The sequence below is a fragment of the Saccoglossus kowalevskii genome, chromosome 14 (genome assembly GCF_978046115.1).
Source record: "Saccoglossus kowalevskii chromosome 14, keSacKowa6.1, whole genome shotgun sequence".
Taxonomy (NCBI): domain Eukaryota; kingdom Metazoa; phylum Hemichordata; class Enteropneusta; family Harrimaniidae; genus Saccoglossus; species Saccoglossus kowalevskii.
Window position 1 is genome coordinate 12,282,777 of NC_140654.1, and position 25,051 is coordinate 12,307,827.

Consider the following 25,051-nt stretch of genomic DNA (forward strand, 5'->3'; position numbering starts at 1 on the left):
TTGAAAATGTTCAGTATCTCAAAGTGCATGACCTAACCTGCATCTCAGACCACTGCCCCATATCACTGTCTCTGTCTTTTAAAATTGATATTAACAATATTAACATAAAAAAAACGTGAAGTCAAAATGAACATGAAACCACTACCAGCAAAATACATCTGGGACAGTGAAGCAAAACTAAAATATAGGCAACTTCTTGAAATTGCTAAAGAAAACGAAATTAGCGACATTATAAACAAAATTGATTCAAACAATTGTGATGATGTTGTTACAGAATTTAGTGCTTTGCTGTCATCAGTCGCGGACAAAACTGTCAAAAAAATAACACCCAAAATTAGAAAAAAGAAAAAAAGAGAAACCAAATTATGGTTTGATAGAGAATGCTGGGAAATTCGAAATGAACTTAAATCTGCTAGCAAATTGTTTCAGCAATATCCCCTTGATCCGTTCACCAGGGGAAAATACTTTGTCATACAGTGTAACTTTTGCGTAGACTACATCTATATTTTTTTTTAAATATTCATATAGGATAATTAAGAAAAAGGAAAATTTTCTCCATATAAGATGCAAATCAGTCAAGCAAAAATAAAAAAAAAAACTCGTTGAGTCCCAGAGATTAACATCGTGTTTGATCTCCCTTTAGCCACAGGCGCCTTTAGCTCTCTTTTTACTAGCCCTGAGTACAGTCCTGTAGGTTGGCCTCCTTCCGTTGATCTTTCGGCCCCCACAGTCCTGAGAAGTCGCATAGACCGGGGATTCGACACCCGCCTACAAATTTATGGCGGAGAACCGTTCTGCAGTTTTCATGATTGTAACCAGCTAAAACATCTATCGACTAATCTAGCGATCACAAATACCTTTTTTGTGGCCGAAAAATGAACCTACAGCACTGGAACGTTGGCGAAAGCAAGTTTTACGCAACGAAACAACGTTTTGTTTATGAATGCGTCAAAAACAAGATGGCGGCGTATATTTTCGGTTGACGTTAGAAAATGTCGATTCTATCGACCCTAGTGGGAAATCTTATGTAATTTCGCTTCCAGTTAAGGTATTTAGAATAGTTAGACGTATCGACCTGCTTATTTTTAACTGCAAAGCTGAATGCCTCTTAAATCGCCCGATACACTCTTTCACAATAGTGTCGAATCCCCGGTCTATGCGACTTCTCAGGACTGTGGGGGCCGAATGATCAACGGAAGGAGGCCAACCTACAGGACTACTCAGGGCTATCTTTTTACCTCCATGGCTAGACAATTTAAAAACGTGTTTGTTCATAACTTACCAGTAACATAAAGAATCATGAAAACAACCAATATTGATACCAGCACACACAGTGATTTCCACACTTTACTATAGCACCTCTTTTTTGTTTTTGCCCAAGAAGCATTGTTTTTGTTAGCTGTTTTCTTTTGAGAAATTCCCGCTGCCATTTTGAAATGAGGAGTGACCTCAGAGTTCATCCTGTGTCGACCACTAAGATATTATTATTACATTTTATACAATTTAGTACAACGACTATTAATATATGATAACAAAATCATTAATCTATTAATATTTAAATTATTTAGAGAGGTATTTTATAATTACTTTTGAAAATCAATTCTTATGTTTATGTACGTAATATTTACTCGCGAAAAAGGCTGCCTAACTAAAATCAGAAAATCTTTCCCAAGATCCCTTGTGCTATCGCCATTTTGAATTATCAGTCGATAGAGTTGTGAGGGTAATAAGGTGTACTTCTAATAATTTTATTTCATCTATTAATATAGATATTGCTATTTTCGACAATTTCATCGATTGTATGCGCAGTAAATACTAAGCTCACCCATTCAGTAAGGTAAGTAAAACAAAATACTAGATCGTTGCTTTTTTTATTCTTTAAACAAGTAGACATGGGCGGGGAGCCACCCGACTCGTCAATAGACTTGTTTGTTATTGAATTGGTGTGGTCGGCACTACGTTGCAATAATTTCTTAGCCAAACGTCACTTAACGTCTCCATTAATTTCGATCCTCATCCTTTTATCTACCATCATTACTTTTCGTCTAACTGGAAGAACAGTCTCTACTTCCACATATTTCAGAAGTACCCAGCCCGGAAACGTGTTCGTGTTTGTATATAAATAAGTGTCATTACATTTTTAAAGTTCCATGTTTATAATTTCCTTACGATATATGTTATGTTATGTGTTGAGCTGTTATCACCTCTAAAACACACTAAAACAGCCACCATTGATACTTGTCTTGCGTCGTTCTTCGGCCCTACCCTCGGAACCGTGAGTTGAAACCAAACTGCATATTTCACCAATGAGATGACCGGTCAAAGGTCGTAGTGGTGAGTCACTCATCGATCTTGTTTGCATTCAGATAAAACTACGTCTGACACTAAACATAACAAAACATGACTTCTAGCCACAAAAAAAGAAAACGCCCCTTTCTTAGTGTGATGCCACCCATCCATATAAATATTCAGAGTACTGTAGTACATGTATTAGTATTTGGCCAGGCACCAAGAAGGTAGCATCACAGAAGGCTTGTGTTGGACAACAATTTTGATATACTGGTACAAACGTTTATTTCATTGATTATGTCAAAGAAACTCTGTAAGTTGACTTTTTTTTTAACGTTGTCAGTTTGATTTTATAATACTTGCTTTTCTCATGTTTACATACACCATACATGCCCATTCTTACATGTAGATGTACACCATGAATATATTACTAAATGTATGTAATTGTACATGTAGTTGGTTTCTCTAATGGAAAACTCACCAAATTTCTGGGGAAATGTTGGTTAACGTAATACAGCTGAGACTGTAATAAAGCCATACATTCTGAGTCTTCCTTGTGTTTCACTTCTCTTTTATGGCTATACTAGAATTTATTTCTTCTTCCTGTTTATCCACTTTCTATCTGTAGTCAAGTATCACTCAGTAAGTAATGTATTCACTTTATAACATTGTCATTGAATGACTGAACTTTATGTTTCAGAAATGTTCAATATTGCCCATGCTCTTATTTTTTGTATGTGTGCCTAGTTGTTACAGAATTAAGTGCAAAATTTTAAAATAGTCATAAAAATATCAAACTGCTTTACTGGGAGTATATATTATTTTTTGCCTTTTACTTTTCTCAAAAAAACTCTTGTCTTGTATATTTTTTTTCTATATCAATATTATTTTTTATACTTCCTATATGTATTGATATACATGTATTACACTCAGTAAAACAAATGGTTCCTAAGGTTCTATGACACAGAGTCTCAGTTACTTTCATGACATTTTTTCTTCACAAATGCCATAAAATCCTTATATTAACTAATAAAATTACTAGCAGTGAAATTGGTTCACAGTAGTTAGCCCAGTGGTAGATTGATAATACATGTACATGTACGGTAGCACTTGTATCCGGCAAGAAATATCTGAATAATCTAATTTATTGCAAAATGAAATTGATTATGAAAACAGCATATGGTTTTGTCCTTACAGGGTCAGTGTTCAGTTAAAACATCGATGCAGTAAATTTATATCAGCTTGCTTGGGTGTTGATTGCCCATACTCACCTCTCCCAACCTTGCTGTCTTAGGGCGGTGCCTTATTGAGTTTGAGTATGAAGTCATACACATGTATACATGTATTGAACAATGACATCATCTCCCAGCTGTCCTTCAGTCATCAAACAGGGCATGGCTTATTTTAGATTGGAAACTCCTCTAACCTCACATAATACCTGAACATTGTTTATTTACATTTTAAACATGTAGATGCAGATGTTCCACTCTTCTAATGTATTTTGCTGATACATTGTATAGTTAAAGCCCCGTTTCATTTCCCATTCTAAGAAGGCAATTATTAAAATAGACTACCATGGGTACATATCTTTTTGGCTTTCAATGAAACAAAATGTTTTCACTGCATAGACAAAAGGGATTACTAGTACGCAACAGATTTTAAAGAGATACATTTTGAGATCAGATCATAGTATAATCCATAATATCTAGTGTTGTGCAGACCATTGATTTGGGCTTTCCATTACTATTAAATTGCCTGGGCCCAACCTTTCAAAATACCCAGATAACATGCAATTGAACATGTTTTGGGGACAGTTGATAGTGTTGAACATACAGGTTTTGTACATGTACACCTGGTTTGGGACTTCAATTTAGAAAATAAAATACAACATGTCGCAAAATATGTTTCATAAATGATGTTGCTCAATATTCAATTTTGGAATTACATTGGTCTATATATTCAGTGTTCTCCCCAGCATTGAATTTGTGTGCGGGGCCGCAACGCTGCTTTCCCTGCCTGCCACTGTGGTCCCGAGCCGCCACGGTGATTAGTAAGACCGCCACAGTGCTTTTTTCATTGTTCATCCTGTGAACTGTATTACGAAATATAGAAAGAAATACGTAGCTATCAGGGATCTTGCCACGCTTCTGACCAGGACTATTGTCCGACGTACCGACCGACACGCATCCTATCCTGCCAGTCGTGGATTATATTTTGTAAACAATAGACGTAGTCGCACGATGTGGTAATGGCTTATAAAGAATACAAGTTAATTTTGTAAAATTAGCACCTCTTTGTTTGTAAGTAAATACTTTGACGATCGACGCAGTCTTTAGATTGAAAGCTAACATTTTTCAAAATCAATTCCACCCCGATATAACATGGGCAAAGCGGAGTTCATGATCAGTTTACGCTACTCAAGAAAAAAACAACGTGTTTATTGCGTGATTGGGTAAAATACATTTGAACTTTTATCATCGCGAATCATGTAAAAACTCTTCTTTCAAGACTTCTTTTTACCTTTTAAAAATTGCTTATCACCTATTTCGAAAACCATCATGCAGTTTTCATCTGAAATCCATAACAACACATCGTGCTAGGACATCGCTTTACTTCCGCAATGTAATTTTTATGATCACTACCATTCGGAAAACTTCGGGTTCTGACGACATTACCATGCGGTATTCTGATTGATTAATGGCGCTTTTGACCCATCGGGTCAAAAGACACATGCCTGTCAACTAATACGTCACACGTTATCATGGCGGTCTGTGTTTTTCACCGAAGCGATCGAGTGATCAAAAATAATCGCTCAAATTTTACGTTTATTCCATATTAAAAAAATATATAAAAATTTGTTTGCATGGCATGACTGAGTAAGAGGAATTATTGGTATAACAGGTGTATAACATCGCGAAGTAAGTTAAGTCACGTCGTAACTTTGATGATCGTTTGGAAGTATTATTTGTTCGTTCATTACTGTAAATGTAAATGTTGTAGAAGCTGATGGTAGGAATAATGAACAATTTTTTTGAAAGAGAATGTTTTTGTAGTAAATAAGATCATGCAATTCGAGAACATATTCCTGGCTGAAACGTTTCAAATGCGTTTCATTTAACAACTTGTTTGTTTGTTTTTAATAGTCTGCAGCATTTGCATTTCGATTCGACAACTTTTCATTTTTAAATTCAAACTCTTCAAAATTGTGAAACGTAATATTTTGACTCCAATAGAAAAAATATTTGCACTGTGACTGAGCTCATTAATATCCCAAAAGAATAGTGTTTATAACACTGTATGAAGCAAATAAATATGTGCCACATTGTTTTTGAAAATATATGTTGTTTGTTATGTGGATGTAAATGTGCTTTGGTCAATCTCTATTATGTAAATGATATGCAAATCATATGCAAATTAGTCCGCCACAGTGGTTTAAATTCCCGGGGAGAACACTGATATTTCTACATGGTGCAGATGCTACATTTGTTTTCAACTAAATAACTGCAAAATAGTAGTTTTACAAAAGTTTTACAAATTCTTACATGACTTGTATTACAATGATTCATAAAATTAAATATGAAATATGAGAAATTTATGAGACTATAATAACTAGTTTATCAAAATTAATCCTTGAGTATTTTTTTTTACACTTTAGATTGATCCTAAACTGACATTTAATTCCTTGTCCTGTATATATTACATAATAAACAATGATACTCAATCATGCTGAAGTTACCTTGAGTTTGTAATGTAGATTTGAGTTTTAGTGACTTATATTAGCATTCTCAGTTATATAATTATGATTTCTAGCATAATTTCTTATACTGTAAAATACTTTATTTTTGCTTGGAATTAATTTTCGCTATTTTCGCTGAAGGAATGATTCAGTGAAATTAAAATCTAGCGAATATACCTTTATTCCTATATTTTACATTCAATTTGTCAAGAATCAGAAATCAGTGATAAGAAATTCCATACAAAAGACCCAAAATGTCTTTTCAGCAAAAATTTATTTTAGCTAAAATAAAGTATTCTACAGTACACAACAAATTTAGAGATTTTAGCAGCCTTGCAGTATACATGTATATTCTAACATTTAATTTATATGAGAAAAGTTATACAAACAAACACATCAGTACCATACTTGCTTTGTTAGTTGTGCACTGTGGTCAAAATAAATGTTATTTTAGTGATCCAGCATATGAGAAATGCATTATTTTGTTTAAGCTTCTATTAGAGATGTCCTTGTAATACTGTAAAATGACTAATTTTCACTGGGTTTAAATTTCACTGATTTACCATTTCGGGCATATTCAGTAGGTTTTAAATTCATGGTTTTATCATTTAGATAATGTGTTCTATGCTAAATTTTACATATTCACTGGGTTTTAATTTAGCACATTTTTCATTCAGCGAAATAAGCTAAATTAAAACTCGGTGAATAATTGACCCCTTTACAGTAAATGATTACAGATGTTTTTGCATCAGCAACAAATTTTAATCTTTTCACTACCATACTCTTTTGCACAAATTTGTCTGCACTTTTTAGCTCTGCTGTCGACTTTGTCGAGCGGAGCTTATCATATGAGTGATTGTCCATCGTCGTTGTTCGTCATGGTTCGTGTCAATGTTTTACTTTTTCAACTTCTTCTTGAAAACTACAAGCCTAAATTTTAGAGCCAACAGAATCTTAGTCAATTTTCAGTTTTTACTCAAAAAATTTGGCTATTTTTGTTCCAATCGTCTGAAAGAAAGTACAAATGGTACTATTTTATGAATATATGATGTGATGAGAAGAGGGAACTGGTGGTGAAAATTTTAAGGTTAATTAATTAAAACTTCAAATTAAACTTAATTAAATTTACCCTTCTAGATATTTTCAGGATTTTTTAGACTGGCAACTTCTTTCTAAACAGATTCATGTACATGTACATGTATTACAATATTTAACGTAAATGAAGTGGATTTAAAAAAATTACTAAGTTGTTACAAATATGTAGAATGTGAAAGTGATGTTATGAAATTCAGCCAGAATACTTTCCATGGCATCAGACTTCAATAATTGCTTTATGTATCAAATTTACATACCGGTAATTGTAATTTCAGTCAAGATTCATTTCCTCTTAAATGTCAATCAAATTCCGAGAAAAGTCCGCGAACTTGTTTATGGATTTAAAGAATGTGCAGGAAAACATGTGTACAACATTTTGAAATTCTGTAAACAATTTCTCTACTAGTAATTTTCACGATTTGATGGACAAAGTTCTGCGAAAAATGCTGACACTTCAAGTCGTACATGTATGACCTCGGAGAAATTTTTGTTGCTACAAAATTACATGACCTTTCATGGAACCGCTAACATTATTCTCTTGCAAAATCAAAGTGGTTCATCGCTGGTACATGTAACTACAATGTACCTGCTATAAAATTTAAATTCTCACACAAGATGTAGTTTATGCACTCAACTATCACTTGTGAGAATTGACATTTTGCTAGATCAGCTGAAATAAAGACACTTTTATGGTGTACTAGTACTTTATACATGTACATGTAATGGTAGTAATTGTGACATAATTTTTCAGCATTGTAGCTAATTTATTTACAGTATTTACCATTACCATACAACTCCATTAGTAGTATCGAATACAGAGGTATACTTGTGATTAAAATAAATCATTTTTTAATGATTCAGTATACAAGATTTTTGTTATCATATGCAAATGTGCTTCTAATACAGCAAATACAAGTAACACTGCATACCATAATTTCTGTTCCCATGCATATTATTGTATCAACAAATCCAATAATACCGCAGTGCTTATTAGTAAGAGACCCTGGGCAAAATATTGTTTTTTTATGGGAGTGTAATGATGCCAGTCATGCATATTTACTAATGGTGTGGTGTCATGGGAAAATGATTGCATGCGCTCATAAAAACTGTGAGTCATACTGAACCTGCTGAGCATATGTCTAACTAAATTTAGCTCTCATATCTTCTATCTCTGCATTGGCCAGCTTTGCATCTGTGTCTTGGCTAGGTTTATATTCCATCTCTGCCTTGACCAGTGCTATCTTCTTTGAATCCATCTCTACCTTGACCAGTGCTATCTTCATCGAATCCATCTCTGCCTTGACCAGTGTTATCTTCATCGAATCCATCTTTGCCTTGACCAGTGATACATGTATCTTCCATCTCTGCCTTGACCAGTGATACTTTCATCTCTGCCTTGGCCAGTGATATCCTCTTTGTACATGTACCTCTTCCTTGACCAGCTTTATATTGCATTTCTGCCTTGTACAGCGATATCTTCCAACTCCTTTGGCCTGCGATATCTTCCATCTCTGCTTTGGTCAGCAATATCTTCCATCTCTGCCTAAGCCCTTGTACAGCAATATCTTCCATCTCTGCCTAAGCCCTTGTACAGCAATATCTTCCATCTCTGCCTAAGCCCTTGTACAGCAATATCTTCCATCTCTGCCTAAGCCCTTGTACAGCAATATCTTCCATCTCTGCCTAAGCCCTTGTACAGCAATATCTTCCATCTCTGCCTAAGCCCTTGTACAGCAATATCTTCCATCTCTGCCTAAGCCCTTGTACAGCAATATCTTCCATCTCTGCCTAAGCCCTTGTGCAGCAATATCTTCCATCTCTGCCTAAGCCCTTGTACAGCAATATCTTCCATCTCTGCCTTGACCAGTGATACTTTCATCTCTGCCTTGGCCAGTGATATCCTCTTTGTATATGTACCTCTTCCTTGACCAGCTTTATATTGCATCTCTGCCTAAGCCTTTGGACAGCGATATCTTCCATCTCCTTTGGCCAGCGATATCTTCCATCCCTGCCTTGACCAGTGATATCTTCCATCTCTGCCTTGGCCAGAGATATCTTCCATCTCTGCCTTGGCCAGAGATATCTTCCATCTCTGCCTTGACCAGTGATACTTTCATCTCTGCCTTGGCCAGCGATATCTTCCATCTCTCCCCTGGCCAGAGATATCTTCCATCTTTGCCTTGGACAGCAATATCTTCCATCTCTGCCTTGGACAGCAATATACTGTTTTGATAAGTGATACATGTATCTATGAAACCACAGTTTAGGTTTGCCAAGAGCATTTGTATCTGCATTTTTTGTACCTATAACTCAAAATATAATAATTCTGACTGATGTTGACTGATCGATACAATATTTTTACCGACTGTTTGTCTTTTTTTAATCTCAGCAATATTTTGATCATGGCTAGTAATATCATTGTTTATTAATAATAAATTGTTTTTCCATATACTTTGCATTATTGATGTTCTAAACTTGCATAACCTAGTCACCTCGCCTCTACATGTCACATTGTGCTAAACTGTATGCATAAGATTTATGTGTAATTGCTTTATAAATGTTTACATCTAACATCTCTTGTGTTCGTATACTGTTTGCCCTATTTTTACAAGTACATTCGTGTATGTATGTGTGATACATGTACCAGGATTTTCTCTAAAATAATCACTCAGGAGTTCGAGTTTAAAATCATTATAACCCCCCCCCCCCTCAAAAAAAAAATGTCGGTTTCTAAATCTGTTATTTATGATACGAACAATCAGCTGAATGTGTCTCCTTTCAGAGAAAATACTGAATATATAATAAAGGTTGTCATAATTGTGAAAACACAAGCATAAATAAATTCTGTATTTGTCGCATGTTAGGAAGTTATGTCTGCTTTTATTGTACATGTATTATTGTAAGTATTTTGTTTTTAAAAGTTTGTTTTCATTCCATGCAAATTCAGTAATGTTATTTTATCAAGCGAGTGGTTCTTGCTGAAATCTGTTTGTTCTTCTTAGTACTGAGTGAGAAATAATCTTGTTTCCATTTTTATTGCAGTGTCGAGTTGCCTGCCTTGGTTTGGAAGAAATTCGCATCATAGCACCATGTCTAAGCCAAAGACGCAGGTCATCCCATTGCATAAAGTGATTATGGTGGGCAGTGGTGGCGTTGGCAAATCGGCGCTTACTCTACAGTTTATGTATGATGAGGTATGTCTTAGTTGGTAGTTTTGTATGTTTACCAATGCACTGCCAAACTACAGTTTGTTTTTCGTCCAAACTATCATTATATCTATTTATACACGTTGCTGAGCGATCGCACTTGGGTTGCTCATTTATCGTATTCAAAATGTTTTAACCCTACCACACTAGGTATTGAATAGACTAGCTCAGCTATTGTAATTTTGTTTATTAAAGAAATTGTCTCGCAGACATGAGCAATCCATATACATTAGACGCTGAGCTTGTCATTGCGGAGGAATATAGCTGTGCAAATATGCATGCGATCATTTGCGTGACACCAAAACAATAAATATTTGATGCAAATGTGATTAATGCGAGACCCTAATACAATAAATGTGCAAATTAAGTGCACAAAATGACAGTTTGTGTGAAAGCTATACTGTACTAATACAATAACAATGCAAAAGCCAAAAGTGCAAGTTGCTGAATGACAAGAAGTACTAGTCGTACTGATCTCATCATTGCTTGCATGTCTGAACTTTATAGTCGTAAATTTATTACTATCTATTATCATTGAATGCTATATACATGTATACATGTACAATAGTATGTTTATACCAAATATTATCCAAGTGGTTCTTAGTCAGAGCTAGTTGTTTGCATTTCAGACTGTACGATTCATGGGAGATCCACATACATACATGTACGTGTAATTTGTTGTTTAAATATGCGAACTTAATATGTGGAGTGGGTCTTAAAATAAAATCAGATCTACCAACCATCGACTAACCATTTCTCAGTCAATATTCAGCATTCATGCGTGTTTTTTTTAGTATAGACTAATGTTGTTCACTTCTTTGCTTGTACTAAGATAGTATATAATGTATGCATACACAACTATTGTTACTTGTACATGTATAATGTTTTTCTGAATAGGGTATCAAGGGCACTGTGGTGGCATGTATGAATTCAAATATTTTTTTTTTTAATTTCTTGTTTACTACATAAACAACATTAGGAGTAGTGTTACAATAGTAGTTTCTAATGATATCCCGTAACTACGGTACATAGATTTCTATACACACCACATTGGCTTTATACATGTAAGAGACGCATGCACTTGCATAAAAGAGTGAGAAGTGAGTCCGGTCAAAATAAATCATATTTTTGTCATGATCCAGTATACAATCGATGCAATTTTTGTTTAAAAGTGTACGTCTGGCTGAAATACATTTCAAATACAGCGGATATGGTATATTCTCTGTACCATAAGAATCATTATATGTATTTCCATCAAACAAATCCTAGGGCAAACATTGTGTATATAAACAGCACCAACATGTACATGTATAAGATGAAAAAAATCATAACAATAATAGACAGTTAATTGTTGTATTTACATATAAATTATCAGACACTGCTTTTTTGTTTTCTGGGGAGAACACTGATGCCGGTAATGAGGATGATATCAGTTACTACATACTTATATGTAGTTTTGACCTTTTTTGACATTTGTGATAATTGCCTCTCTAAGTGTACTAATTACAGCATAGCTACATGTAGTGAAAACCATATTTGCCATTTGTTGGTATACATATTTGTATATGGTACAGATACTGAAAGTCATCACAAGCAATTACATATATTTCAACCATATAGAAATTATTTTTGACGAAAAGCATTTGTTGGCAAAGTATATTATTAGTTTAATCATTTGATTTTTTTTTTTAAATTTACATCATAGCCATGAATCTTATTGTCACATTTTACTCATTTTATGTATTTTTCGATTATCATTTTTCGGTCAACATTTTGAGAAAATTATAGAAATATTGTATGCAGGTTTGACTTGACTTTGGTGGATTAAATTGCAATCAAATTTTAGAAATAAAAAGCATCAAATATTTTCACTATTAAAAAATATCACACCTTCTTGGAATTTGAAGTTAAATGCATGTTCTGTGTGGCTGATGAAAAAAAAAAAAAAAACTGTTGAAGTGTGAACTCCTCATTGAAATAATCTTGCAATTAATTTGTGCTATTTTTAACAGGTGTTAATTAAAATAAATAATTCATGAAACTATTTGAGTGTGATATAATCTATTCACAAAACATTAATTAAGTATCTGCTATGAAATAATTAAGTTATTATGCAAATTACTCCTCCTAAAGTGCTTGCGATTGGTGGTATTTTATCTCACCTGAATTTTGTAAATTTTAAATTTTAAGAAATAAAAAAATCATTGTTTAAAGCATTAATTAATAATATGTATAAATAGTATTTCTAAATTTAATATTCTGTGTTTGCTCTGTAACACATACAGAATTTAATGGGCTTGGATTTTCAATAGAGTGCATCAAATGCAAAGCTGCAATACATTTTGCTCACTAAATAATCACTCAAAACTGCTCATACCATGAATCAACTTAATTTGTTTGTCCCCACCATATTTAATACTTATTCTCCTGAGCAAACGGTGTCTGTAAATGCACAATCCTATTTTCAAACATTGCAGTGACAGCTTTCCCAATTATATATATATTGCTATAGTTACACGTACAATAAATTTAGAGAGAATGTTGTAATTTAAAATATATGGGTTTATTTTTCCTGTCACGGTGACGGACAGCTTGCCATTAGTTTGTATGTGTGTTTTATTGATAACTTGATAAATATGTAGCAGTGGCCAATACAAAGTCCGGAAATTGAACAAATCAAAATCAATATGTCCTGTGTATGCATGTATATTCTGCATTGATGAGAACTGACTGATTTTGATTGAAAACGTTGTGAATTTAAGTTATTTTGACGACTTTGTGAATTTGAGTATTTTGTTTGTACAATATCTAGCAACTATAGATCTTGTAGTTCAACCTTGCTTAGTATTAAGTAAACACATGTACATAAATCTATAGAGTCATTTCATAAGCTGATGGTGTCATTGAAAAGTGAACAGTCATATTCTTTGATAGATGCAATAAATATTCACTGAATTCTAATTTCACTAATACATGTATGTATATGCCACTAAGTAAAATCCTCATGAACTTTGAAGTAACAATAGAACTGATAGTGTGAAATTAAAACTCAGTGAATGTCAGTGAAAATAAATATGCAGTCCATAATGAATCGTACATGTACTACATTCCAACATGTGTTCATTGACCTGACCCACTTACAATACATGCCTGACCCCCAATACTGTGTAGATAGCATTCCATTTATTGTACTGAGTAAAGATTATGAACATTGTCAATGATTCAGTGATGTATTACCATACTAGTTATCACTTATACATGTATATTCATTTTCATAAAAGTTAAGTTGACTGCGTGTGTATATGTAAAATAATTTATTAATGTTTAATAGATGATAATTTTGATGTAAATATTACTTCACTGTGAATATTTGATGTTTATGGTGAGAGAAGAGGATAAGGTATTTTCTTGATGCATAATTTAACATCTTTATTAAAGTTGAACAGACTTTTTATATTTTTATTCCGTTTTCCACTCCTTGAGATTTTTTTTCGGAACACCTAGACTTCCTAGTTTCCAACATTTTCTTCCCTTGATGCATCTTTTCATAGATGACTTACTTGACTTGTGTGTTTTTATTGCAGTTTGTGGAAGATTACGAACCCACCAAAGCAGACAGTTATCGTAAAAAGGTCATTCTTGACGGAGACGAAGTAAAGATTGATATCTTAGACACAGCAGGGCAAGAAGATTACGCCGCAATCCGGGACAATTATTTCCGATCTGGGGAAGGTTTTTTATGTGTCTTTTCAATTACTGAGCAAGAATCATTTCAAGCTTCATCAGAATTTAGGTATGTCTAGCGCCCTCTTGTGTCCATACAGGCGCCCTCTAGTGTTAATTTTTTTTAATGTGTTGACTGCTTCTTTTCAACAGTTTGACAATTGTGATTATTTGCATGTACACTCATTCGACATATGTCTTTATTATATTTGTTCCCTGGAAAGAAAGTATAGCATTGTTGCTAATTTGCATAACAAGTCTAATATACTGTAAAACATGTTGAAAGAGCGCATGCAATTTTAGCTAATTGTTTCAAAATGACGTAATAGCGAAATGTTGATTTAGCGAATCTCTCTTGTCATTGTTGATTTTCTGTTTTTCCAATACTTGTCTGTCGTGTGTCAAAACAAATGCGCAGTTATCACCTCCATAAAAACAAAGAAAAACTGTCAAGTGTAATTAAGCAGCGCCCCAGATTTTTATGTTCCGAATTACTGTATACAAATCCCTAATCCTTGGCCATTTTGAATTTATAATAAAGTTATTAGCGAATCTTGAATTAGCGAATCAGTTCTCTCGCTAAATTCACTAAAACGACATGCTCGTGAAAAAAACATGTTTTACAGTAGATGTCAGTATAGTATTCCTCCATAATTTGGATTTAAATTTACATTGTGTAATGTCCTTGGTGATGCATGATTGGCAAAAAGTAATACGTGTACAATTCATGGTTTGCAGTGTGTGCACTAAGTTTTCCTATGGACATTAAAATTCTAAAAGTCTATTTGCGGCATAATCTTGAAGTGGTATGCTGTGATCTCAAACCTTTAATAATTAGAGATATTTAGTCTTTTTTTTTTTTTTTTTAAATACAGTAGAACGTCGATTATTCGAACTGTTGGGGGAACATGCTTTTTGTTCGGTTATGCAAACAGTTCGGATATGCGATCTTGTGTGGGCGTGCTCAAGTTTACAGGCTCACAACACACAAATTCTAACGCACATGACTGTAATGAAATCAAACAATAATACATGTAGAGTACGTCATTAAAAACATTTTTATTTAATCGGTAATACATTGTAATAAAAATGTTGCATGCTGGAATGTTAAAAAGTGTTTCAAAATGTCCGTAAAATGTAGCGATAATAAAGTTCTTGGGAAAACCAAGTCCCGGAACCAAGTGAAGACGGATTTCTCTGAACGATCGTCATAGGCTGTTTTCGTTATCTTTCGTTTCAGTTCTGCACTTGAATCCATTTTACTGAAAAAAATCCAGCAGCTTTTGTTTTGCCTTGATGTCGGATATCATCGATTTACAAACACCATACTCGGTAGATAGATTGCTTGCGGTTTCGCCACGTTCTAGTCGATTTATAATTGACAACTTTGCGTTCAAATCAAGCACACCGCGTTTGCATTTCACTGGGGGGTAGCCACGCCAACGCTAGATAAAAGATGCTGATAAAGTAAACAGGTGAAAGGTCGCTTCGTATTCACTGTGTATAGATCAGCTAGCGGCTCGATGTTACCAGATTGCTCGGGGATTTTCGAATGGTAAACTGCTACAAGATGTCCCGATTTTATTGGATTCAGCAAAGTTTTTAACACCTAGAACGATTGACAAAATAAATTGTTGTAAAAATCCAGGTTGGCTACTGTGATCATCGGACGTAAACACTTTGACGCTGTGAACCATCAAACGGCCCGCCGACTGTGGTCGTTGGTTGCCGTTGTCTGCTGATAAACCATCAAAGAGGCACACCAAGGGGTTGTCGTTTCGTCTCTCTTTTTCACTGCACTATTAAACTGGCGTCGCTTCTGTGGCAAGACATCCCAGAAGTTATTTTCTTTCTTTTTTATTCCAAAGAGGATGTGACTTCTCATACTGGACATTAAAATTAAAAATCGGAAAAAACATGGGATCGGCTCATGGCCGCGTTTCTTTGACGGCAGTGGAACCCCGTACAATTTTCCCGGGAAACGTATCCGAACTGCGGTGACTTACAACTTGGTAAAGTCATAGAGGGTCTATGGTAAAGTTAAGGATCTGACTGTAAACAGTGGAGAAGACATTTGATGAAGTTTGTGTTTTTAGGACATTTTTTATTTACAGTGGAACACTGGTGTGGCGTAATAGGCTTGTCTGAATTTAAGAAATTATTGGATACTGTAATTCATTTCATTGTTTGCGCAGACACTGTAAACAATGAACGTACACGTGAAAGACGTCGGATTACATGTTAATAACAGCTTTATTGAAAGTGTTGCACCAGGAAATCACACAAGGCGACTGTAGTATTTATTGTTCACAGTTGACTTTTGTATTATACGGAACACAGCCAGACATGCATACAAACTTTGGGGGACACACAGTAGGTTCGGATAACCGAACATTTCGGATATCGTCCTTCGGATAATCGACGTTCTACTGTAAGTTAAAATCAAGTTCTTCGACATGGGTCCCATGTTACATGTATACACTTGCTGTAAACAATGTACTTTATTTACACAAAATTCAAACATATATTTTGAGGGTTGAAACCTTTGTGTATTGCCATCATCAGTTTTCATAAATCAATAACCTTTCAATTATTCTTGAATAATCGATCAACTTTATTAATCTTTAGTCTCTAAAACACTGCAGTAAGTTTAGAGTGGAATAATTAAAAACTAGTTACCATGGCAACATGTATGTCGATGTGCATTTGCATCCTCGTTTGAAAAAGGATAGTTTCCGGTTGTGGAAATGTCAAGTGTGGTTGTAAGACTACCCACTGGGTTTTATTACCTTCAGCATGTGCACTGTAAACTGTATGCTAACCTAGGGGGTACTGTCATGTGACAACACATTTTCTTCTTGTAAAAAGTAATTTCCCAGACCTTATTGGACATTAACATTTCATTTAATACCTTCAATATCTATGTCAATACCTTCATACAATGTACCTTTCATGTTACTGCCTACAATTCTGAGCGAAGTTCTGTTTAATCAAAAGTACTGTACATTGCTGTCCGAGTTGGCTTAACAATGACAATACACCTTACTTCCCCATTATGAATCAGGCTATTTGCATTTTATTTGTCTAGACTGCTATTTTAATTCTTCTAATTCAGTTTTCTCTTGGCATGACGATTTCCTTTTAGCTAGCATGTTATTTTAGCTACTGTGAATTACTTTATTTTAGCTGGAATTAATTTTCACTGAAAGGACTTTTTGAGTATTTTATATGGAATTTATTTTTACCAAGTTGAATGTAAAATATAGGAAAAAAAGTATATTCGTTGGATTTATTTTCACTATCATTCCTTCAGTGAAAATTAATTCCAAGCGAAAATAAAGTATTTTACAGTAAACTGTAAATTAAAAAATTTAAAATGTAGCTAATTTAAAAGAAAGTATAATCTCACAGTAAGATTGTTGGCACTTTAAAATTTAAATTCTGATAATTTGTGTATTGGGCCAAATTTGACAAGATTTCGTGGAGTCAGTGTTCTCCACAGGATGCAACTTGTTTTACTGCCAAATTGGTCTGACTCTGCCATAATCATCATGTCCCACAGTGGTTTATTTCCACTGTGCTATTGCTGACCTTTTAACTTCAAATTGATAAATGGTCAAAAATGCGAAAAAATTCTTGTGTAGTTTTATCACTCTTGATGCAGTAAGAGTTTTTTTAAGTGAAAAATATGATCATCACTATTTTTGTGAGGAATAATTATGCAAATTAGTATGTATATTTGTCAACACCACAGTCATGTAAATTTCTATTCTGAACACTGAACATTCTGAGAGTCCATGCTGAAACAACAGTTTTGGGCATACATGTACATCTCTGTTGGACTGTCCAATAGGGCTAGAACTATTAATTAACTGCCTTGCCTTTTAAAAAACGTACATGTTGTCTGTGTTCACACCATATCTTTATCTGTTTTACTGGGTTATGTACAGTGTCACCATTCATTAGGATTCTAATAAATACATACATGTGTATATACTATAAATAGATAATCAACATTGTAATTTAGACTCTGTTACAGTCTCTTGCCGCTTCATTACTTTGAATTAGCATCAGGGGCCCAAAGCACCTTACAAACTGCTTGCGGGAGAGTGACTGGGGAGTCTGGGTCATAGTGCTGTGTCTGTCAATCATAGTGAGATGTGAAGATAAATTTTCCCAAATACAGTGTAACAAACATCGTCCTGAATATATTCAATCTCATGTCCACAGTTGATTCTTTTCTTTTGTTCATTCACATGTTTCACCCTGCACTATTAAACAACAGCTTTCATCAACGTGTTTTATTTAGTGATTATTGTCACTACACTTTTTAACAAGTACACATCAAGTGCTTGATATACAGCTGTTATACTCACCGCTGCCAAGTTTCTCCAACCTGTCTTTCTGTGTATAATGATAACAAGTACTGTTGAGAGCGGTACACATGCATGTGTATAAAACAATGTATACCGGTAACGTGATTTCAACCACTCTCCCTGGTACGGATTGCTACAATGGTTTCATTGTCGATGACGCTAAAGCCGAACGAGTGCGACACTTGCTTCGCGGCTCTCAGTAAGATTTGCTTGAATCGTTTCTAAGGAAGTCAACTGTTAATACAACGAACAAAAAATAGGTTTTTTTTATTTTTTTTATTACAAGTATAGAAAAAGACCCCCTTGGCGTATGCCCGGACATGCCCTCAATCTCTTTATTGTATCAAAAAGGCGGGAATGGGCGTTTGCCCAGGCATGGGAGCTTACCCAGATAAATACGGTACATGGACAGGATCTGGCAATTGAGTCTACATTATCATTGTGTATACCATAACAGGGTGTTTGTTATTTTTTGAAAATAAATCTTTGATCATCCCTTCAAGTAATAGACCAAATGAATGAGCCCCAATAATGTCATCAAGGCACTTTGTGGATTTAATCTCATAATAATTCCCTATTTTGCCATACTGTTTTTTAACTTCAATGCAACTGCCTGAATTCTTTTTTTTTTGTGGGTAAATTATTGAGAATATCTCATTGGTGTATGGTACCCGAAAAAGTACCAGGATTTGTGACATTTCTCTATAATAAATACATTCATCATTCTAAATTTTGTGAGAGCACATTTTTGAGAATTCCACAAGTACTGGAAAGTCAATGTACCAGAGAGGTTGTCACTGTTCTCAGGTCATGTGACACATTTGTATCATACATTTGATACCACACTTAAATCTTGTGAATTTCGGGCAGTAAAAATTGACAGTAGGACCAAGGAAAAAAATTAAAAACTTTCTGATTAATTTGTTTACCCAAATCAATGTGCACAACTTTTAATCTTAAAAACTGTCATAAATTTGAACATTAATTTTTTTTTATTTTTCTAAAAGAAAAAAACAAAGTAAATTAAAAAAATAAAGCTGTTTCACACACTGATGCACACGAAGACTATAAAAATGTATATTATTTTCTTTCTGTCATAATGTAGTCATTTGTGCGTACAAGGTACATCCATTATGGAAATGCTATGTGTGAACAAAAGGTGTATACCGGTATTCTCTATACGAACAATATTTTACTAATAGTAACTTCCAACAATTTTGTTGTTTTCCAGAGAGCAGATTCTCCGAGTGAAAAATGACAAAAATGATAGGATACCCTTTGTTTTAGTTGGAAACAAGTCAGATTTGGAAGAAAGGCGACAAGTTAGTATAGAAGAAGCACAAGCAAAGGCTGCTGACTGGAATGTGACGTACGTTGAGACGTCAGCGAAAACTAGGGCAAATGTTGATAAGGTGAGTGTGTCGTTCTCTACATTTTGTATGTAGACTAAAATCTGTGCAATATTCTCCTCACTATAGGGCACTCCCTAACGTCAAGAATCTGTGCAATATTCTCCTCACTATAGACTACTCCTCTAACGTCAAGAATCTGCAATATTCTCTTCGCTATAGGCCACTCCTCTAACGTCAAGAATCTGTGCAATATTCTCCTCACTATAGGGCACTCCACTAAAACATCAAGAATCTGTGCAATATTCTCCTCGCTATAGGGCACTCCACTAACGTCAAGAATCTGTGCAATATTCTCCTCGCTATAGACTACTCCACTAACATCAAGAATCTACGCAATATTCTCCTCGTTATAGGCCACTCCTCTAACGTCAAGAATCTGCAATATTCTCTTTGCTATAGGCCACTCCTCTAACGTCAAGAATCTGCAATATTCTCTTCGCTATAGGCCACTCCTCTAACGTCAAGAATCTGTGCAATATTCTCCTCACTATAGGGCACTCCACTAACATCAAAAATCTGTGCAATATTCTCCTCACTATAGGGCACTCCACTAACATCAAGAATCTGTGCAATATTCTCCTCGCTATAGGGCACTCCACTAACGTCAAGAATCTGTGCAATATTCTCCTCACTATAGGGCACTCCACTAACGTCAAGAATCTGTGCAATATTCTCCTCGCTATAGACTACTCCACTAACATCAAGAATCTACGCAATATTCTCCTCGTTATAGGCCACTCCTCTAACGTCAAGAATCTGCAATATTCTCTTTGCTATAGGCCACTCCTCTAACGTCAAGAATCTGTGCAATATTCTCCTCACTATAGGGCACTCCACTAACGTCAAGAATCTGTGCAATATTCTCCTCGCTATAGACTACTCCACTAACATCAAGAATCTACGCAATATTCTCCTCGTTATAGGCCACTCCTCTAACGTCAAGAATCTGCAATATTCTCCTCACTATAGGGCACTCCACTAACGTCAAGAATCTGTGCAATATTCTCCTCACTATAGGGCACTCCACTAACGTCAAGAATCTGTGCAATATTCTCCTCGCTATAGGGCACTCCACTAACGTCAAGAATCTATGCAATATTCTCCTCGCTATAGGGCACTCCACTAACGTCAAGAATCTATGCAATATTCTCCTCGCTATAGACTACTCCACTCAGTGTTCTCCCTAGGCTCAGAGGCAAGCATGGCGGTCTAATTTGCATATTTTTCAGGATTCACTCTCACAAAAACAAACATACAAGACAGTATTAAAATGTATGAGAGACTTTATTTAAATTACATAATACTTTAAATAATATACCATAATTTGACAAGATCGTCATTTAATGTGAACTGTTCCATAAAACTTGTTGTGCTCCAAACATTGGCTGCCTTACTGTAGTTAAAGTCGATCGTCATAGACTTGCACGGGACTTTGTTCCATAAAGAAGATCCACTCTTTGCAATCATGTTGTGCTTTGAGCATTAACTGCACAACATTCCTAGCGGGAAAAAATGATAAATAATAAAAAAACAACAATGAGGATTGAGGTTCAAATAAATGTTAACATAACGATTGAATTGTGCCACGATCGGGAACCCAGTGGCGTATGGATAGGATTTCGTCTGCAAAACATGTTGTTTACATGTTGGTTTTGTCAGGTCAACGACAAGGAGACTCGGGAATTTCAAGGAAAAAAAACATGAGGTCACTATTCAATTAAAATTAAAACGTAATAATAGAATTATGTATACAAATCGGGATTCCATCGATCATAGCGCGTGATGATAGCAGCTGTCGTTCGCAAGACGTTGACAGGCCGCCATCTTGGAAATACCTGCACAGGTCAACATGTGACCGGAAGATTACAAAATTCGATTTTTTTTTTGCTTGGACAAATTATAACATACGCGTACCCATTAATCTATGAAGATATCCATAAATAATCTAAAAAAAGTTGACAGTAACGAGTGATGTTTTTTTTTTTCATGTCGTGTCTATACCAGCCTCGTGTCTAAGATGTTGATTGAAATCGGTGTAGGCCTACCATGTTCGGTGTTCTTACGATCGGCAAAACAACACACACTGGCATTTTATTTCTAAAATTACGAAATCTTACCTGAACAATTGACCTTAACCAGGGAAATGTCTTTTTCCACGACTCATGAAAACCAGCCTCACGCCGTTTCTGTGTTTCTACACGCTTCCGTTTCTGTGCTGTGCTAGCGGTGATTGTACGTTTTAGCCGGGCGGCATCACCTTTTTTTCCTTTACATGTTTTGTCATATAGCATCTCGGTGTTTGCAACTTGAGTGACAATTTGTTCCCCATTGACAGCGTCTGTACTTCACACGTGTTTAACAATGGGACTGTTTAATTTGTCCCGGCAAGTTCAAACCGCCGTGGCGTAGACGGTGATAATTTATGCAGTGCTACGTGTGAGCGGGTCAAATGGACGTAAACAATGCATCCTATTAACATGGCGGTGAAGTTGTAAGCATGGCGGTCCGAGCCCAAGCGTGGCGGCCGGGTCGCCAAGCATGGCGGTGGCGCCATGCTTTGTTCTATGTGGGGAGAACACTGACTCCACTAACATCAAGAATCTGTGCAATATTCTCTTCACTATAGGCCACTCCACTAATGTCAAGAATGTGTATAGTGTACCACTTGCTAAATACCTTCCCACTAATGCCTAGAATCTATGTATTCCAACACAACTCCTCTAATGCCTAGCATCTATGACGTGTTTCCCTATAAGCCATTCATTGACGCCTCGAATCTATCTAGTGTTACACTTATGTGTGGAATCTATGTAGTCTTTCACTCACTACGGTATTTGCCACTCCACTAAAGCCTAGAATCTACCGTTAACGGTACAGTGTATGCAATACTCTTTTTCACTATACATCACTTCACTAACTGCAAGAAACTGTATTGTTTCAATCACTCTACACCATTCCATTAATGCCTAGAATCTACATGTATGTGATGTTCCTACCACTGTTCGCCCCTCTGTTAATAATCTGTGTTGTGTTGTGCTAATGCCTAAAATGTTTTGTAGAGTTGTTTAAAATTTGACAGTTTATATGTTTGTTTTTTTTAACTTGACAGGTTTTCTTTGATCTTATGAGGGAGATTCGAAACCACAAGGCAGAAGATGGTCAGAAACAAAAGCAAAAAACTGGTAAAAAGCAGGGTGGAAAAAAGAAGAAGTGTGTCATTCTATAAATTTTTATAATCTGCTAGTCAGGTCTTTTGTCATGGACACTCAAAATCACAAAACAACAATTAAGTCTTAGGGTTTAGTCAGTAAACTTCTGTCGGTTCTCAATGAAATTGAGATATCTTTGCATGAAATGTATCACGTCTGAAAGGACACTGTAATCTTAAATGATGTGTAGATTTCTTTGATAGGTACTGAGCAAAGTCCATGATATCTAATCTGACATATGTCACTCCTGTGCACTGGCCACATTGAAGAAGAAACTTACCTAAGAGTCTTAAAAAAATGAGCCACCATGTACATGTATGTAGAGAGACTGTGTTGATTACAAGCCTGCTATGTGAACCAATTGCAGTTGAAGACATTTTTATTGTGTGTATATAATGTTACTAACGACTAAGAAGTCTTAGTTTCTAGTGATAGTTGATGTATTACCCGCGACATACAGATTTAAAAAAAATCTATAAAGCATCACGGTTTTGCATTTATTTAACTAGATTGTCATAAGTTGACTGTGTTCACAAATATTACCATATAAATGACATTGTTTATTATTAGTTTTGAAAATACTTTTCTTTTGATGTTTTACCTTTGAGCTGATATTGTTTACTTATACCATATGTGTCTTTATTTCGAGTAGTTTTCAGACAATTAGATAGATCAGAAAGGTTAGAGTACATTGTATAACTGAAGTACAAAAATTGTTCAAGATTATTGAGGGGAAGGGGGGTTCGGTCGGTCGCATTTATTTAAAAAATTTTCAAAATCTAAAATGGCTGTGCATCATGGCTCATACTAGAATAGACTAACATAGTATAGCAGAACTTTAATGTATAGTTGATTGAAGTGCAAATCTGTTTGTGGTCATTTGATCCAACCAACAGTTCGCAGACTACTTCATAAAAACACACTCCCACATTGTGAGATAGTTGTATTACTGGCTACGTTTTTGTCGTGGATTATACTGTAAAACAGCTTCCCAACACTTATGAGTAATTATAGATGCAATGAATTGAGCAGAATACCATGCCAATTGCCAGATATATCTAGAATATGTAAATTAAAATGACACGCTTACAATTCCAAATGTGTTTCTTACCAAAGATACCAGACTATTTATCTCTGTATCAAAAGAGTAACTGTTATTAAGGTAGAACAAAAATGCCATTTGCTGCTTGTATTAGAAGTATATTCTGTCATCAAAGCCAGTTGATGTTAACTCTCAGTTGACGTTTAACTCTCAGTTGATGTTTAACTCTTACTTGACATTAACTCTCACTCGACATTAACTCTCAATCGACGTTAACTCTCAATCGACGTTAAATCTCAATCGACGTTAACTCTCAATCGACGTTAACTCTCAATCGACGTTAAATCTCACTCGACATTTAAACTCAGTTGACATTTAACTCTCAGTTGACGTTTAACTCTCAGTTGACATTAACTCTCAGTTGACATTAACTCTCACTTGATGTTTACTCTCACTCGACATTAACTCTCACTTGATGTTAACTCTCACTCGACATTAACTCTCACTTGCCGTTAACTCAGTTGACGTTAACTCTCAGTTGACGTTTAACTCTCAGTTGACGTTTAACTCTCAGTTGACATTAACTCTCACTTGATGTTAACTCTCACTCAACATTAACTCTCACTCAACATTAACTCTCACTCGACGTTAACTCTCACTCGACATTAACTCTCACTCGACATTAACTCTCACTTGATGTTAACTCTCACTCAACATTAACTCTCACTTGCCGTTAACTCAGTTGATGTTAACTCTCAGTTGATGTTAACTCTCAGTTGACGTTTAACTCTCAGTTGGCATTAACTCTCACTTGATGTTAATTCTCACTCGACATTAACTCTCCCTCGACGTTAACTCTCACTCGACGTTAACTCTCACTCGACGTTAACTCTCACTCAACGTTAACTCTCACTTGATGTTAACTCTCACTTGATGTAACTCTCACTTGATGTAACTCTCAGT

At 35.2% G+C, this 25,051-nt stretch overlaps 1 protein-coding gene and 1 long non-coding RNA gene across 2 annotated transcripts in view; one reads left to right on the top strand and one right to left on the bottom strand.

Annotated features, from left to right (window-relative positions):
• LOC146734455 (uncharacterized) overlaps positions 1-25,051 on the bottom strand; it is a 396,802-nt gene that overhangs the window by 234,362 nt on the left and 137,389 nt on the right. The gene's annotated exons all lie outside the window — the stretch shown is intronic.
• LOC100370416 (ras-related protein Ral-A-like) lies at positions 1,693-23,625 on the top strand. The gene is made up of 5 exons (XM_002736927.3): positions 1,693-1,837; positions 10,163-10,314; positions 13,911-14,119; positions 19,657-19,837; positions 22,947-23,625. The coding sequence occupies exons 2-5, from the start codon at positions 10,210-10,212 to the stop codon at positions 23,061-23,063; spliced, it is 612 nt and encodes a 203-aa protein (XP_002736973.1). The 5' UTR covers positions 1,693-1,837; positions 10,163-10,209; the 3' UTR covers positions 23,064-23,625.

Bases quoted from the DNA above. Each gene is read 5' to 3' on its own strand.
- LOC100370416 (XM_002736927.3), top strand. From the start codon at position 10,210: ATGTCTAAGCCAAAGACGCAGGTCATCCCATTGCATAAAGTGATTATG. The intron at 10,315-13,910 runs GTATGTCTTAGT...TTTTTATTGCAG, and splicing joins TACAGTTTATGTATGATGAG to TTTGTGGAAGATTACGAACC. The intron at 19,838-22,946 runs GTGAGTGTGTCG...TTAACTTGACAG, and splicing joins CTAGGGCAAATGTTGATAAG to GTTTTCTTTGATCTTATGAG.